The sequence below is a fragment of the Lagenorhynchus albirostris genome, chromosome 19, assembly GCF_949774975.1.
Source record: "Lagenorhynchus albirostris chromosome 19, mLagAlb1.1, whole genome shotgun sequence".
NCBI classification, from domain to species: Eukaryota; Metazoa; Chordata; class Mammalia; order Artiodactyla; family Delphinidae; genus Lagenorhynchus; species Lagenorhynchus albirostris.
The window spans coordinates 24,290,755-24,309,262 of NC_083113.1; the positions used below are offsets into that span (position 1 = coordinate 24,290,755).

Consider the following 18,508-nt stretch of genomic DNA (forward strand, 5'->3'; position numbering starts at 1 on the left):
CAACTGATGGATGAGTAAACAAACATGGTATTTCTATACAATGGAGTATTATTTTGCCATAAAAATGAAATACCAATACATGCTATGACAGGAATGAACCTTGAAAACATACTAAATGAACACGTCACAAACAGCTACATATTGTCATGATTCCATTTTATAGAAAATATCTGAAATAGGCAAATACTTAGAAACTAGAGATTGCAAGTAAATACTAACGGATTTTTCTTTTCTGGCGTGATGAAAATATTCTGGAATCAGTGGTGATGGTTGCAAAACACTGTGAATACACTAAAAACCACTGAATTGCACACTTTTTTTTTTTTTTGGCTGCGCAGCTTGCAGAATCTTAGTTCCCAGACCACAGATAGAACCCAGGGCCCCAGCAGTGGAAGCAAAGTTCTAACCACTGGACTACCAGGGAATTCCCTGCACACATTCCTTAAAAAGTAGATTTAATGATATATGAATTATATTTCAATAAAGCTGTTATAAAAGGTTCTTTGTACTGATGATATATGCTTATTCTTTAGACAGATGCTCTACAACGTAGAGCCAGTAGACTCAGTGAAATAACAGACCTTAACAAGGTTTTATTCCCCTTCCATATGGTTCTCTACTGTAGTCCAAAAACCTGGGTAGAACTGAAAGAAAGACTACACTGAACAGCTCTAATGTTTTATAAACCTTTATTGGAAAGGCTACAAACTTTGTATTGCCACTGCATTTCTTACTTAAAGTTGTTGTGGGGAAGTAACCTTGGATACAAAACTACTATGCTGTTGCATCGTGCCCAGGCTGGTTGTAAAATAGTTTTTGTACAATGGAGGTAGAGTGGATAGGGCAATAATTTAAACCTCAAGGCCTTGATTAATGCCAGGACACCTTTTTTTTTTCATTCAGGTTCTAGTAGACCTAGAAATAAACTACAAGTACTACAATTAGGCTCAGGGATGGCATAATACATTGAAAATTTTTAGTTTTCGGCTTTCTCCCATTTGTCCTTTTACAAATGTAAAATCTATAAATGATGTCTCTTTTCCCTAAAATTAAAGTGTGTTCTAAAAATACCTACTCTGGGAATGAAAAGAAGGTAGTAGAAGATGAAAGAAGAGCAATACAACATCCTTTTCATAGTAGTTTTACCTGATTTTTCTCATACCAGCCTAAGAGTCTTACTTTTCTATAAAACAATAGTAATCAATGCTTCCCCCCCAATCTCAAATATTCAACTTAATGGACACAAGAGAATCTTTAACTTAACATTTAATGAAAACAGAGCATTTTAACAGGTTCTATGCAGACATGGTTCTAATATTGATTTACTGTTACCTTATTTTTTTAAAAAGGGGGTGAGGTGAGGAAATACAGGCCAGGTTAACCTGGCCCCAGTGCTCAGGATCATAACTTAGAAGTTACATAACTCAGATATCCTTGACTCTACAAAGCATTAATTGAAGCCAATAAAGCCTGTTTCTACCAACATATCAAACTCTCTTTTATCTTTTGAAACTATAAAATGGGCATGTGCCTGAGGCATAAGCTTCAGGCCAATGGGTTTTTAAGGGCTGTTTAAGAACCAGAACTAAGGGTACATTCTCCAGTTTAAGGATAGATTTTACAGTTCAAAATACTTCTTCCTTCTAAAAATGTGAGACAAAGAGTAATTTACACCAACTGCTTTTTATTATTGAGTTTCAGAAACCTTTCACAAGATGGTAAAAAAAAAAAAAAAAAAAGAAAGAAAGAAAAAAAAGGAAAAAAAAAGGAAAAAAAAAGGGCCGGGGGAGAAACCCCAAACTTTACAACCACAGCTCAGCTAATGTTATTTTTTCCATTGTTCCCAGTCAGCTCCAAACCCATTGTGTGCAAAGCCCATTTTTCCATGCATCTAAATGATAGATACAGGCTATGAAATTCTTTATTCTATTTGTAGCAGCTTATGCAGGTGCAGCCAAACACAAAGCTTCAGGACAAATTGTACACAAACTTTACAATGTGGGATTTGAATTTAAAATATGAAACATAAAATCTACACAAAACTGATAAAAATCAAGCACAGATACCAGGACTGAAACTTATAACCCACATGTGAAAGGGAGTCTTGTTTCCTTTCAAGTGCTTTATTCTGCTACAGAACAGTCGAAATGAAGATGTAAAGCTTTGTGGTTAGTTTAAATTATACACTCTGTAGATACTATACCAATTTTAAAAGTTACACATAGACCAACAGATGTCCATCAGTTCATCTGGGTTGACCAGCTGGATCGCTGAAAACAAACCAGGCAAGTGTGGAAAGAAAATCCACCTGTGCAATTTGTTTGCAGAGTTTACTGATGGGCACATTGCACTCCTGGTCCATGATGGCTACTGCTTTCTTCATCAGAGCTATCATTATAGGCTTCACGCCTCTGACCACCTCCTGAGCCCCGAGTGCTATCAAACTCTTGAAGCTCTACCTCCTCTGTGTCTCCAATAATGTTCGGAACTTCTGGTCTAGATGGCAGAAGATCTTCTAATTCCTTCATTAAAATAAAGAAAAATAAGGTTAGCTGGAAGATTATCTTCATCCACTATCAAGTTCCCTTTTGATACAATCCAAGGTATATGTTTGACAGTTAGTCTTTGCACTTTAAGCCAGAGATCACAAATGGATGATCCACAGACCAAATCTGTAGACATCTTTTGGACAACCCATCTATTGCTTAGAAAACAAAAACCAGAATTAGTTGCTAACATTTAAACACTGGAAAATTTCACACTAGACATGCCTTCCTGCATGAACAACCAGTAGACGCTAAGCTGGGGGGTTGCCCTCTTCAGGTGAGATATCTGTTCTCCAGGGAGCCCCAATCCTCCCACCACCACCTCACACGCAGTCTGCTTTACTCCTTCACTATTCCCTACTCGGCCCCATAAACTTTTACATCAGGTATCCTCACTTAAAAAACAACCAGGACAGCCCATCAATCACTCAAATTAATAAACTGTGTAATCTAATCTTAGCACCCAAAACAAAGGGAAGGTGACACAGAAATACAACTATTATTAAACTTAACTCATCTGTTGCCTAAATTTAGAGAACACTTACAGAAAGCTTGTCTGGGTTGATCCAGTTGTTTTCAGGAAACTGCACATCAAATTTTATGTAAAGATCACCTTTTTCAAAGGGATTACGATACTGTGGCATTCCTTCACCTCGAACTACACGGACACATCCTATTATTTGAGTAAATAAAGGGGAAAATATTAAGAATTTTACCCAAGAAGGTGCACAACAATATTTTTTTGAGTCACCTACTGTAGAAAGAATCTTGGATCAGGCAAAAATCAAGATTTACCTGGCTCAATTACTTTGCCAGGGGGGTATTTCACCACAATCTGACGTCCATCAAGGTGCTTAAATGTGAACTGAAATCCACATAGAGCTTCAACAAGTCCTATCTTATATGTCATGTGCAAATCATTTCCGTCTCTCTGGAACACCTACAAATAAAGCACACCAGAAACATCTTTTTAAAAAATTATGGAGGCATACTGTTGTTCTGTGCTCCTTGAATCAATTTCAAAACCTTAGTTCTACCATTTACTGCAAAAGCCAAACTGCCACCATCCCTAGGTTTCCTAAATTTATATAAGGAAACCTAGCTATTCTCAAGTAATATGCTAAAAGCTTCTATCACGAAAGAATTGGAATTGGGAAAACAATGACTCATAAGGTACAACTGAAACTTCAAAAACAGAACCAGGTATATTTTACAATTATGGACCATTTCGAAACACTGCCTGTGAGTGAAAAGGTGTACAAGGCCCAGTGGGATTCTGGAGAACAGGTTCACTTGGAGTTTCCTCCAGATGTGATTCTAACAGGGAAAGGTGAAAGCCCAAGTTCAACTAAAAAAGCTCAACCAGTAATGCTCAGCCAGTAAAGGGGCTCAAACCCCATGCTTCATACAAATACAAACAAATTTTACCTCACCTAAAATTCAAAACTTGCTTAGGTGAATGTAAAACAAATGCTAAAGTTGGCTTATTATTACACCATAAGCCTATGGACTAGGTAATGCAAAGGTTATTCAATAAACATTAAAAAATGAGCGTTCAATGTGTAGGGAAAAATACATCCAATTTCACACATGCCCAACTTAAAACGTTTGCTTATTAGAATTCACAAATATCTATAGTTAACTTTTGAAATTTAAGCTGAAATAAAATTAACTGCAGTGAAAAGTCACCTAATTTTTTTTCAATACAATAGTTATCTCTTCTAAAGAATCATCCTGGCTGGTTCAGTCAGAGAAGAGAGGAAATCTGAAAGATATCCTCTTTTCCTAAATTATCCTCCTAAATTTACCTATGAAGAAAAGTTAATCTCAAACCATTATCTTGACCAGTGGTCCTGGACCAGCAGCCTCAGCAGCACCAGTAAACTGGTTAGGAATGCACATTATTGGGCCTCATCCCATAACCACTGCATCAGAATCTATAAAGGTGAGGACCTGCAATCTGTAGTTTTAATAAACCCTCCAGGGGATTCTAATGTATGCTAAAGTTTGAGAACCACTGAATGTATATTTCCTATGAGAGTTTACTCAGCTGTTTCTCACAATGGGTGGAAAAATTAACTTCAATACGGTTTCTTTCATGCAGCACTTTTCAATGCTTTTGCACGTTCATAAAATGAAAGTGTTTCTGAACATATCATTACATTACTGTTCCAAAAACTATCTTTAACCAAATATCCTTTGGTTAAAGCTATATTAGCAGTAGGGAGTGGACTTCCCTGGTTGTCCAGTGGTTAATACTCCGCATTCCCAATGCAGGGGACACGGGTTCCATCCCTGGTTGGGGAAGTTCCACATGCTGCACAGTGAGACCAAATAAATAAATTAAAAAAAAAAAAAAAAGTAGGAAGCATGAAGGGATACTATGTTCTTGTATAGGAGAGCTCAACTTAAAGTAATTCCAATAAAAAATGGTATTAGGGTTTTTTTTGGGTGGGGCAGGGGACCAGCAGGAAGGATGGTTATATTAGACAATTTGATGCTAAAATTCAAACAGAGAATAAACAGGCAAGAATGGCCAGGATATTTTGAAAAAACAGACTAATGAGGAGAAATTACCAAGAACCAGACAGTAAAACACATAAAAGCTGTAATAATTTCTGAAAAATAAAGAGTATAGAAGAGAGACTAACATCACCATATCTTACCCACCACTGTGCTTCTTTGCTGTACAAATGCACCATGATAGCAAGATTACCAAAATACACACACACCAGTACTGAAAGATGATACACATGCATACACAGCACTCTCAAAATTGAATTGTTTTTTGATCAGAAGATTACACTGTTTCAGCTACAGTACCCACCCTGATCTCACGGCCTCACAATTCCTTCAGCACAAGTGTTTGGGGCTTCAAACAAAATACGAGTATGTTCATGAACTAGTCAAACTAATCAATTTTTCTTAAGAAGGTTAAGAATATTCTCAGTGGTATAAACAAAACAAGATACCTAAATCTCATTTTGGGCTCAAATTTACTTTACCGGTCACAATAAAACCAAGAAGGAACAATCTTTGACCTCTTACTAGATGAACTTCCATTCTAACCTTTATCATCTTCTACTTTCTACTTTAGACAACCAGTAACATCTGCTGTCTGTTGGAAATTCCATGCAATTCCACTGCTGCCAATAATTTTGGAGGTGATTTACTTCCAAATGCCTCCTCCTCACAGCCCCAAGAAAGAAGAGCAGCTTATTCATTATCTCATTTGATTCTATACCATCTTTCTGAGGGATGACTTTTTTTTTTTTAGTATGCAAAGCCAAGCCCAGGGAAGCTAAAGCTAATAAATGGGAGCCAGAACTTAAGTCCCTTGTCTCCAAGGTCAGTGATTTCTATTTTTTAAAATCCCAAATTCTTACAGAATATTTTAATCCATAACACTCTAAGGCAGAATTCTAGAAATTACTCCTTAAAAAAAACAACAACAAAAGCAATCTAGGGACCCTTGCCACTGGTAGGTTTGGCAATATTCACAAAAGGCCAAGATATATAGCAATTTACAGCTTTGCTGAGGCAATGAATTCGACTAGTATACCTTGAGAAAGGCTTGTCTAGGAGAGCAAGCCACAATCTAATGAGGGAATGAATCAAATCAAATTCCCAGAATCTGCATCTCAATATGGCTTTAATCTCTATTGGATTCTTGAAGTGATTTTTAAAATTTACTTCATTTGTAGAAATCACCATCAAATGGGAGAAAATTCTGGTGTGAACTAAAAAAGGCGGCTGACTTGTAATCTAAATGCTTCCAAAGGAACTCAAAATGGCAGTGCGATCAAGTACAAAGCCAGAATCCTGTCAAATGCTTCTACATCCAAGAATTTAGGGAACTTCCCTGGTGGCCCAATGGTTAAGACTTCATCTTCCAATGCAGGGGTTGCGGGTTCAATCCCTGGTCGGGGAGCTAAGATCCCATATGCCTCGTGGCCAAAGAAACCAAAACATAAAACAGAAGCAATATTGTAACAAATTCAACAAAGACTTTAAAAATGGTCCAAATCAAAAAACAAACAAAAAACTTAAAATATACTCCATCGCACATTTAAAAAATACAGATACAATGGTATAATCAAAATAACATATACCAGGCCACATCATCAGCCCAGTACATTTTGCCATGTACATTAATGGATACAATACAGAGTCAATGAGCAATTTAAAAATAGGGTGTTCCCTGGCAGTCCAGTGGTTAGGACTCGGTGCTTTCACTGCCATGCGCCCAGGTTCAATCCCTGGCTGGGGAACTAAGATCCCACAAGCTGTGCAGCACAGCCAAAAAAAAAAAAAAAAAAAGAAATTTAAAAATAAAATGTTTTTAAAAAACCGCAGAACCTTTTCTTTCAAGAAAGCTCACATAGATACCCAATATGTAAAACAAGTCAACAGAGCAGTACTGAGGACTGAAGCCCTCACCAACCATCCAAGGAGTTTCACAGTGAAACCTAGGCTGCCTAGATTATCTGGTCCAATGCCCTTATTTTCATAAATAAGGAAACCGAGGTACAGACACAACAGGATTACTTAAGGTTATACTGCCAGTCAATGGCAGAGCTGGGACCCAGACCAACTCCTTCTACAGTGCTTCTGACAGCACCTGTCTTGTTGGTCTACTAAAGAAGTCAGTTCTTATGAACTCAGCCTAAGGACTTAACAACTTCACCTATGTTCAGTGTTGCTTCAGGAAACTCAAACTGATCTAACCTATATCTTGCATACAAGACCCATTTCTGGTCTTCTGAGGCAAAAATAAAACAAACAAAAAGGAAATTACCTCATGTTCTTTTTCTTGTAGCAAAAGAACAATGTCTCCTGGTTCCACTCCTGGGGCCTGGTCTGCTTCCCCAGTAAATGTAATTCTCTGTCCATGTTTCATGCCTTTGTCTACGTGGACTTCAAGAATCTTGACTTCTTTAATCACCTTCTTCCCTTCACATTTTTTACAGCGGTCCTTTTCATTAATTACCTCCCCTGGAAAAAGAGGTCATTCAAACTTCCAGCAAGGGTACTCTACCGCACTCTTAAGTAAGATAGGTCTTGATAATGCCTTTATTCACTAAATAAATTTCCTGAATGTCTTTAAACTGCTACCTGAACTTTTGATTGAAATATCATTCTTAATAACAAAAACTCACATCTTACTGCAGGTTACCTAAAGGACCCAGCTACCTAGTCTCCTCTATTCCAGAGTATAAAGTATCTTAAACAATATTTTCTTAACTCCTGACTCTACTTCCTAAGTTAAAACAAAGCCTAATGATCAAGCAAACAAAATGGGTGGTCGGATGCTGGAACTTCTACAACTGCTTTTTCATTTTTTTGTCTTAGTTTCATTTAAATTTAACAATGGAGAGAGACAACCCAAATAAAGATTTAAACATCCTTTATAACTCTAACAGTTTTTTCTTCTATGTATTCTTCTGAAATATTTGATCAGTGCTATAATAAAATAAAACAAAAGCTGTACATATAGTATACTGTGAAAAAAAATACCATCAATTTCTGATGGCTGATTAGTGGCACACTTTAATGCTCAGATGACATGTATAAGTGACTTCAGGAACACTGCTTCTGGAAAGTATGTTCTGCAAAGCATGTTCTGCAAAGCACCAGTTCCTTAAAATGGTAATGGCACATGGGAAAAGATTTCAGTCAATTCTGATTTCTTGAGAGTGGGAATTGTTAGCAACTTTAATAAGGTAAAATGCCCTGAGACGCTCCAGAAGGGGAATATGATATGCAGCTTCTCCAAATTATCTTGTCTCTGCCAGAAGCAATTTGGAAAAGGATGTTCTAGAACTGCCCAATGTGGTAGCCACTAGCCAATGTGGCTATTTAATTTAAAAATAATTAAAATTAAAAGTTCAGGGCTTCCCTGGTGGCACAGTGGTTTAGAGTCCGCCTGCCGATGCAGGGGACACGGGTTCGTGCCCTGGTCCGGGAAGATCCCACATGCCGTGGAGCGGCTGGGCCCATGAGCCATGGCTGCTGAGCCTGCGCGTCTGGAGCCTGTGCTCCGCAACGGGAGAGGCCACAACAGTGAGAGGCCCACGTACCGCAAAAAAAAAAAAAAAAAAAAAAAGGTTCAGTTCCTCAGTCATACACAGGTGGCTAGTGGCTACTATACTAGACATTACATACACAGAACTTTCCCATCATCACAGAAAAATTCTTTTGGATAGCACTGCTCTAGAACAAGGGCTGGCAAACTAAGGCTCACAGGCCAAAATGGGCATGCCCTTGTTTCTATAAGTAATGTTTATCTAGAAGACAGTCATGCCCACTTGTTTACATATTGTCTGTGGCTATAAAAGTGCTAAAAGGGCAGAAGTGAATAGCAGTTTCAGAAAACATGCGCCCACAAAGCCTAAAATATTTACTTCTGTAAAAAGAGCTTCAATTGCAATAATCTATCCTCAAAAGCTAACTAAAGCTTACAGTAAAATTCTCCACTTATCAGAATGAGAACTAAACAATTTGCTCTCTTTTACCAAATATAACTTTTTAAAATATAAAGGGACAAAAAACTTTGCCCCATCTTTTTGGAATGAAAAAAGACTAACATTTCACTCAACATAATATAAGTTTACTGTTTATCTGTGTTCACTGGGCCTATACATAAGGAAATATTTTTACATTTCTCTTTCAGAACCCTCTGTATCTTTAATAAGATGAATACAAACACACGTTGAAAAAGAAAAACTGTAAGCCTCTCCAACTTCTGCATTCCCAATCCATCCAACATAAAAGCAGAGAAACACTGGCATGCATACCTTCTCCATTACAGTCAGAACACACAGACTGCATCTGTTGTACCATTCCTGGAGCCAGCTGTCTGATCATGATGCGTACACCTCGACCCCGACAAGCACTACACTTCTGAACAGCTCCAGACTTTCCACCTTGGCTAAAGCAAGCAAAAGTATAAATTAGAATATGCCCCCTAGGCCATGACAAATAGGAATTGTGCTTTTCACCTTCATCTTCAACGCCCAATGACTGGTATTTAAAGACTTTCAGAGGTATCAGAAAGTGTTCTGGGTTGGGTAGTCAGTTTGAAATCATGAACAATTTTTATCTGATATGGACTCAATGCGCCACTGAAAGAATGGATGAAATTCATTTCATAACCAGAAAACACACTTACCCACTGCATGCGCTACAGAGTACATTCTTGCTAAGTTGTAGTTTGGTTGTCTTGCCATTATACAGATCTTCTAAAGATACTCTGGGGAGAAAAGAATTAGGTTCAAATTTTGCCAAGTTCTCTTAAATTCAAGATATAAACGATAGCTGATATAGCAAATTCCACTATAATCTTTTAAACAAAGAATTCAAGAACATCTTACATAAATCAACTGAGTGAGATTTTATTTTGTAGCTCAAATTGTTTATGGCTATAAACAATATATGTGTTGCTCAAAGCCAGAACTTAAAGGATCAGGCCAATAATTTACTGTGCTGCATTTCCTGATAAAGCTGATAACTGCACAAACTCAAAACATCACACCTTCTTCTGGCCTCAAGAAGACCTCCACCTAATCCAACCCCCTGAATGAGGTAAAATTATTATCCTCATGTTACAGGACAAAACTGAGGCACAGAGAAGTAACTTGCCCAAGATCACATAGGCAGTCTGGCTCCAGAGTCCAGGCTCTACTATAAGGCTCTGTCCCCTTCAAGGACAATTCAGAAACGCTACAAAGTTACATTACAATTTACGGGAGACAATTAGATTGCATATGTCTTAAAAAAAAAAAAAAAATTGGCCTTATCTAGAGTGTGAAAGATGAGAAGAATAGGTTTCCAAGAGAGAGCCTACAGCAAGTTTTAGATGTCTGAAAAACGCAGTGAATTATAACCAAAACTTGAGCAACTTTTGCAAAAATTTCAAAGGGGTCTATGACCCCAAAATGGCCAAGTTAAAAAGCCTATTAAAAATCCCAACTGATAAAACCCAACTCGTCTTTATTCATACAGCATATCTGAACTGCAGGACCATTCATTTCCAAATCTATATACATCAAAAGTCTCAAAAATATTATTTACAATTTGCAAGCAATGCATTTAATTTGGTTTTACCTTTCTCATGGTGTTTTTAAATCTCCTTTAATGGTAAAAGTCTACTTTAAAATAGAGGAACAGGGCTTCCCTGGTGGCGCAGTGGTTGGGAGTCCGCCTGCCGATGCAGGGGACACGGGTTCGTGCCCCGGTCGGGGAAGATCCCATGTGCCGCGGAGCAGCTGGGCCCGTGAGCCATGGCCACTAAGCCTGCGCGTCCGGAGCCTGTGCTCCGCAGCGGGGGAGGCCACAGCAGTGAGAGGCCCGCGTACCGCGCAAAAAAAAAAAAATAGAGGATCAAAAGAAGTTAAATGTGCTTTGCAAAGCACCTATACTATTTTGTGGCATTCAAACTTTCTCAAAATTGTTATCTTTTATACATTCTAGACAGTATAATAAAACATTTATGGTCAAAACACTACCAGCACTTCCAAACAACGGCATATCTAGACCTTAGACCAAAGCACTTGGTTCCATCAGGCTTTAACCTCCTCCTAAGAACCTTTAACCAACGATTTACATGATAGGTAGGTCTTCTTCCCCTAACATATTAAACTACAATTAGTAAGCAACACTGCTGTGTAAGAGGCCAGAAAAATCTTCACTTCAACAAACATGGCAAAAGAAGGAAAAATGTGGGTAATGGTCTAGTGAAGCTGGCACTCTCCACCAGTGGGGCTGAACTGGCACAGTCCTCTACAAGGCAATTTAGTTATATTTATCAGCCTCAAAACACTGATGCCTGCCCAGGAATCTCTGCCAAGGAGAGACAAAGCTGTATATAAAGATACTCACAGCAGCGCTATTTATGATAGGAAAAAACTGGTAACATCCTACAGAAAAGGGAATGATTAAATAAATGATGGAATGGAATATTATAAAGCCATCCAAAATGAAATGTTGTAATAACAGGAAAATTTTAACAAATTACACTTTACTTCCTCTTACCTACTCAAATGTATAAACTAGATACTATGAAATATTTCAAATAAACACTTGAACTTCAGTCTCTGGCATTTACTAGTATAACCATTACTGGTCCATGAAAAGTTAACGGGACAAAAGATCTCACAAATTTTGCAAAGTAAAATAGTTATTTTCATATTGGGTTCACAGTCTAAGATCAAGGTCAGGTACCATTCATATGTTGGCAGATTAATGTCAGGCTTGAGGCCAGCAAGCTCAGTGGAAATCAATTTAGGACAGTTCAGACTGAGGAACAAGTAATGAGTTACTGTAACATGTTAACAAACTAGCCAGATGGTCACTCAATTTGTAAGTTTTTAAATAAAAAGTAACTCAGGAGGTCTAAATACTTCAAAGAAAAGAATCTTCATAATTGAAAATTTAAAAACAAGCAGCCTCAGAAGCATATACCAAATCAATCTTCCTACTCTGTAAAAACACCAACCATCCTTTAAGATCTGTTAGCAAAATACCAACATTCAGGTTATTAAATTCAACTTAGTCACCCAATGAGGACAGCATGGTAAATGGAAGATTTTTTTTTTTCCCTGATGGACAGAGTATTTTTTGATGCCTCTTCTCTTTTACTGAGTACTTCTACTTGAAAAAAAGTATTTAGCATTTTTTTTAAAAAAGAAAAAAGATATTCACTTGAGTGGATGCATCATGTCCTCTCCTCTTCTTCTGCCATTTCGACTTCTGCTCTGATTGCCCATGAAGCCGAATAATCCCCCACCAAAAATGTGAGAGAAAATATCATCCATGCCACCACCTCCGCCGCTACCTTCCCGAAGACCTTGCTCTCCATATCTGTCATATAGTTCGCGCTTCTCAGGATTTGATAGTACTTCATATGCAAAACTTATTTCTTTGAACTATAAAGAAAAAGTAAAACAATTGGATTTACAAATAAAAAGCTACAGGAATCTAGAATTCATTTAATTCTAAAAGAAAAGTTACAAGTTACCTTTGGTTTGATTCTGGTCCTATTTACCACCTACCACTGCCCCGAATGTTAGTATTCCCATTGTAAAACCAAAATACTCTTAACATAAAACTTTGGCACTGTGGGAATAAATGGACTTTTCTTACAACATTCCCTTTTTTCCCAAGAAGGGCGATTTAAGTTTAAAACAGAAATCTCAGGGGAAAAAAGTCTCAAATAACTTACTTTGTCACCAGCATTTGGATTCTTATCGGGATGGTATTCCTTGGCTAACTTTCTGTATGCCTTCAATAAAAGATTTTAAAAAAAAAGGTTATATATAAAGACCAGTTTAAAGATTTGTGAGTACTAACGTAACATCCAATTTTCTGAGAAGCAATGTTCTAAAATCATAACCTCCCAAAATATTCTTTATTCATTAGCATTGTTGGGCATATTCCATCTTAATATTGTTTTCTCACTAATAACAAAGCAGACAGTAGTTATACTTGAAAACAAGTTATACTAAAGCCAGATACAAACAATGAAACAAAGCCACAGAGAAAAACAAAATACTGAAAAATCCCCTATTTTCACTATTGTCAAATGTCTTTGATGGCCCATAAGCAGACCAAGACGACTCCAATTAACTCTAAAGAGAAATGACTGTTAAGCTCTACAGCCTGCAAAAACACTACTATTAAAATTAAGCTAAGCGAAGAGATATGGGAACATATGTATAATTGATTCACTCTGTTATAAAGCAGAAAGTAACACACCATTGTAAAGCAATTATACTCCAATAAAGATGTTAAAAAAAAATTAAGCTAAGGTAAGAATCTGGCTCACGATGGCTCCTCTAATTGTAGCATCAGGAAAAAGCCAAGACAAGCTCCTAGGTCATGGTTTATTTTCATACGGTGGATTGATTGGGGTCTTAACTGGAGTGACCTCGGTCTTAGTGAAGCTGCACACATTTGGGTGGCTGAGATATAAAGCACTTAAGCGTTCATTCAGACACCTGAATTATGTAACACAGAATAGCATTTCCGGTAAGGTAACAGGAAGTGCTTTTACTCTCAATTGCACCCGTCCCACTGCCTAAGGAGCATTCTCATTTTTCTAAGCTTACAAATTCGGATACTCTAAGCCCCGTGAAGATGCTGTGTGGCTTAATCAAATGCCTCAAATGCTTTGAAATCCTGAGATAAAAGATTCGCAGCAATGCAAACAGCGATAATGAGGCCTTCTATTTATTTTTAGTCAGTGTACGCTCAGGTGTTTGGCTGGGACCCACAGCTTTTTCCTGAAACGAGCACATAACATTTGGGTTACCTGCCCACACAGAACAATGCACCCAGACACAGACCCACGCCACCTCCGGGTCAATGGGCGAGGGAGAAAGGCGGGGAGAAGCTCCGCGGCCGCGGCTCCCAGGAAACATCCCTAAGTTCCCACAGGCACCCGGCGGGGGCGGCCTCGACCCTCCGCCAGGCCCCAGACCAGCCCCGACGCGGCTCGGGCGCCGACGTCCGCGGCGCGGTCAACTCCTCTCCCGGGGCCGGGATGCGCTGGGCGTCTCGGTCCAACCTGTTTTTCCAGGGTGGTGACCTCGGCGCGGGGAGGGCCGGGCAGGCAGCTGCCTCCCGAGAGCGCCAGGCCTCCGGCGCCCGCCGGGGGAGGGAGGAAGGAAGCGTTTTCGTCGTGTTTGCTCAGGGGTGGGTTTTATTTGCTGCATCTGTAGGCGGGCGGGCGGGGCCGGCGGCCCAAGGTCAGCCGAGGCTGGAGTGCGCGGCCCGCGGCGGGCCGGTCTCGCCGCCGGCCCCCAGCCTGGGCCCGCCGCCGCCGGCTAGCGGGCCGCCCCACAGCGCGGCCTGGCAGTCCCAGCCGCTCAGGCCTGCGCCCCTCACACCCTGCCCGGGCGGCCCGCTCCCCAATACCTTCTTCAGCTCGTTCTCGCTGGCGCCGGGCGGGACGCCCAGGATGTCGTACAGCTTCGTGTCGGCCACGTTCGCCATGGCGGCCGGCCTGGCAGCGCTCAGGGAGGAAGGCGGCGGAGCGGAGCCGGGCCCACGGCAGCGGCGGCGGCGGCGGCAGCGGCAGCGGCAGCGCAGGCCGAGCGAGACAGCGAGGGGGAGGCGGGGGCAGGGCCGACCTTTGAACCGACGCACGGCGCGCCGTGACGTTGCTTCTCGGAGCCCGCCTCGAGCACTCGGCCGAGGTGGTGGCGGCGTCTCGGGCGCTGAGGAAGTGGGTGAGGTGGTCTACTGCCTTGAGGCTCTGGGCCGCTGGGCGAAGTCCAGCGTAGAAACCGGGATAACTAAGTCTGCACGCTACCCTCCGTGACACCAGCTCTCTCCAGAGGCGTTTAGGGGGGTGCTGAAAGGATGAAGAGGCCGATGCGGCCCACAGCCGCCCCCTCGGTCCGCTTCGAGTCCGGCGGGAGAGAAAGGCGGTCCGGGCTCGCGGAGGTAGTTCTCAGAATCCGAGCTGCCGCCGGTGGACCCTCTGGATCTGGTTCCCTCGGGGTTTACGATGAAAAACAGCACCTGGGTGTGTGTGTGCTGTGTGTGTTTTATATTAGGGCATTTTCAGACATTCACCAAAAGTAGTATAATATACCGAACGGTTAGCTACATTTTGCCCACTTTGTTTCATCTATTCCCCCCATACTCCCTACTTCCAGTGTTTTAAGGGAAATCATTAAGTTTATAAATACTCTATATAAGTCTAACAGATGACTTTTTAAGGCATAATCACATCACCACATGTAATGAAATGAATTCCTTCACCTAATTCCTAGTCCGTGTTTAGATTTTCACAATTGTCTCATGTCCCTTCACAATTGGTTTGTGGCATCTAGATCCACAAGTTCCACCTGTTACCTCCGGATCATGTGTTTAGGTCTCTTGGTAGCTTTAAAATTAGCCAACACCAGAGGTCTAGATGGTATCAGGCAGCCTGGTTGGGCGCACAGTCATCTGGTGATTGTTGCCCATGATTTAGATTTGCTTCAGAAAATGTTTGCTATGCACCTGCCATGTGCTAAGAGCTATGGACGCCTGGACTGGTGGAGTGGAGTGTTAAGAATAAGCCATGGTGCCTACCTTCAACCCACTAACGATTTATGGAGACAGAAAAAATAAGATGTTCTGATCCTTTGGAACCTGAACCGGGAACAAAGACTCCAGCATAGGCATCTCACTTAGGATAATCCCTTCTCCCTGGCTTTCCCCCAGACCTAGTTTGGAGGGCATTGAGTGCCATGCCAAAGAGTTGAAATTTATCCTGAAAACCCTGGGGAGTTAATTGATGTGAAGTCATGATGCTCCTTTCACCTAACTCTTCCAGTTTTCTCAAATCCTGTCCAAAATGCTGCTGTTTCAGTGACGTCTTCCTAGATTCCACAACCTGGTGAACATTGCTATCTCATTTGAGTTCCCACTATCCTTGGCTTGTGCCTTTTGTAAGATAGGTCTGATGTGGGACTTGAGTGGTATTTTGCTGTGAGTCTGAACTCCATTAATGGGCTGTAAGTTCCTTAGGGGAAGTTCACTCTGTTTTTGAATGCAGATGGTCTAGTTTTGAATGCAGTAAAGGCCTCAATAATTTCAATTCCCCCACTTCCTTTTCACATTTTGAGTGGTTCATAAGAGGCAGTATAAAGTTGTGGTGGAGTTAGAGTGTGTGGGCTGGTAGCCTGACTCCGCCATTTATTAACAATGTGACCTTGAACAAGTTACTTAGCTTTTCTGAGGCTGTCGCCTCGCGTGTGAAATGGGGTTTAATAGTATTTATAGCATTGGCTTGTTTTGAGGATTAAAAAAGTTAATACAGAGTACTAAAAACAGGAGCTAAAACTAAGTAAGTATTAGCAACTTTTTTTGGCCCATTTGCCTATAAGCTGTCTCCACGTCTCTATTCATTGTCTTTATTTAAATTCTTGGATTCCCAAGTGGAATTCCCCAACTTCCTCCATTGCCTATGTGGAATACTCCTCAGTCCTTCTTCCTGATCTCAGATATCCAGCTCTCCCTGCTTGCCAAGTACCATATTCTCTTCTTCCTCCATCCGTTTGTACTCCACACGAGAATATAAACTGAAAACTTTGTCTTTATTGCAACCTTCATATAGTTTATTATTTTATTTTCATCTTATTTTCTTTCTGTCCATAACGAGTCAAAAAGAGCTGAACTTTTCTATTTGTTTCAGTTTTACTTAACGTTTTTATAGCAAGTGTTTTCCCTTGGTTCAATTTTAGCTTCTGTTTTCTAGTGAAGAGTAGCTGGGTGAATCCCCCCACCCCACCCCAGGTCTAAGTTATTTTTTTTACCTGACTGAAATCAGTCGCCGCAGTTCATATATTTTTTATTTTCATTTAGTCACAATATTTTCTCCATTTCTGAGTGTTAATTGTAGTCAGCATTGTTATTTGCTAAAGTTACAGGTCAAGTTATTTCAGAACGGTTCTGTGTGCTTCAGCTGACACTTGCCGTCCTCCCTGTCATCACATATTGAGTCAGATCTGCGTGAGGTTGAGCGCTGTAACATTTCAGCCACTGAGTTTGTGTTTTTAAGGTAGCTCATTTATTTTCGCTCCATATTTAGGTAATGCCATGAAGGGAACAAGACCTTTATCTCATTTCATGTCTCAGGCATCATAAAATGCTGAGTCACAGTGCATCTGAGGGCTGCTCTCACTAGGCAAATTATTTAAAGTTTGAAGTTGGAGTGATTTCAGATTTCTGCTAGGTTTATATTGTTCAATTTCTTTTATCTGTTTTCTTTTTTTAATTTGGTATACTTGTGTAACTTTGTGGGGTTGAGGTGGGGGTAGGTGGATAAGGACTAGGGAGAGACTGTATGAACCAGAAAGGCCATTCATATTGTTCCCAGCTAACTGAATACAGAGGCATGTAACCCATTATTTTAGATAGCCTTGTGTATATGATTCAGGCAGTTCAAACAGTAGTTTTGCTTTCTGCCTTTTATCTAACTAGTTTTTTGTGTGTGTGTGTATGTTTGTGTGTGCACTTGAAAAGAATGTTTATTCTGCTGTTGTTATGTGGAGTGTTCTATAAATCTAACTAGTTTTGAATGTACAGAGCCGGTGACGCCATTTGAAATATTTTTCATGGTATATGGAAGGCAGTACTCTTGTCATGAGGATATTAGTGCCATTAGAATCGATGATTGTTGGTACTCTGAGAAGAAAAAATTGTGGGGTTTGGATCACTGGATAGTCTGCATTCCTTGCAGTTGCTAAACTGGATAGGACGCATGGTTATATATAGTATATATGTATCTATGTTTACATACATATATACATTTGTATACATACACATGTACGTATAGTGTATATGGCTGTATAGTCCCACTGCTAACCTGTCAAACCCTGTCATGTCAAACCCTTCCAAGTCAATTAGCACATTTAAACTTTCAGTTTGCTTATATCATTGCAATGGTATAGTAAGCAGAGAAACTGGAAAGTTTAACCATTTGTGTGGGGAAAAATAGTGGTGAAAATATGTCTATATATTAATTCATTCATCAGATATGTATTATGGACCCACTGTGTGTCAGGCACTTTTCAGGGCTAAGGATACAATCATAAACAAAACAAAATCTCTTCCTTCACAGAACTTACATCCTAGTGGTGAAGACAGAAGGTAAACAAGCAAGTAAATATACAGTATAACAGATGAGAAAGAAGAGAGATAAGGAAGTATTGAAGTTGGACACTATTTTTATTTATGTTATTTGGGGAAGACTTCACTGATAAGGTGATATTTGAACTTTAAAGGAAGTGAGGGAGTTAGCTACCAGTATATTTGAGAAAACTTCCCAGCAGCGGGCCTGCAAAGGCCCTAAGGCAGAGCATGCCTGGTTTATTAGAGGAAGGAAGCCAGTATGGCTGGGTGACAGCAAGTTAAGTAGATAGTAGGATTTGAAGTCAGACGTTGTGAAAGACCCAATTAGGTCCATT

General features: G+C 40.1%; 1 protein-coding gene across 1 annotated transcript; it reads right to left on the reverse strand.

Annotated features, from left to right (window-relative positions):
• Nucleotides 1-672: 672 nt before the first annotated feature.
• DNAJA2 (DnaJ heat shock protein family (Hsp40) member A2) lies at nt 673-14,653 on the reverse strand. Its single transcript, XM_060130372.1, has 9 exons — nt 14,463-14,653; nt 12,769-12,828; nt 12,249-12,472; nt 9,718-9,798; nt 9,344-9,477; nt 7,345-7,541; nt 3,342-3,486; nt 3,092-3,219; nt 673-2,522 (listed from the first exon to the last, which is right to left on the reverse strand). The coding sequence occupies exons 1-9, from the start codon at nt 14,538-14,540 to the stop codon at nt 2,331-2,333; spliced, it is 1,239 nt and encodes a 412-aa protein (XP_059986355.1). The 5' UTR covers nt 14,541-14,653; the 3' UTR covers nt 673-2,330.
• Between the last annotated feature and the right edge of the window lie 3,855 nt (nt 14,654-18,508).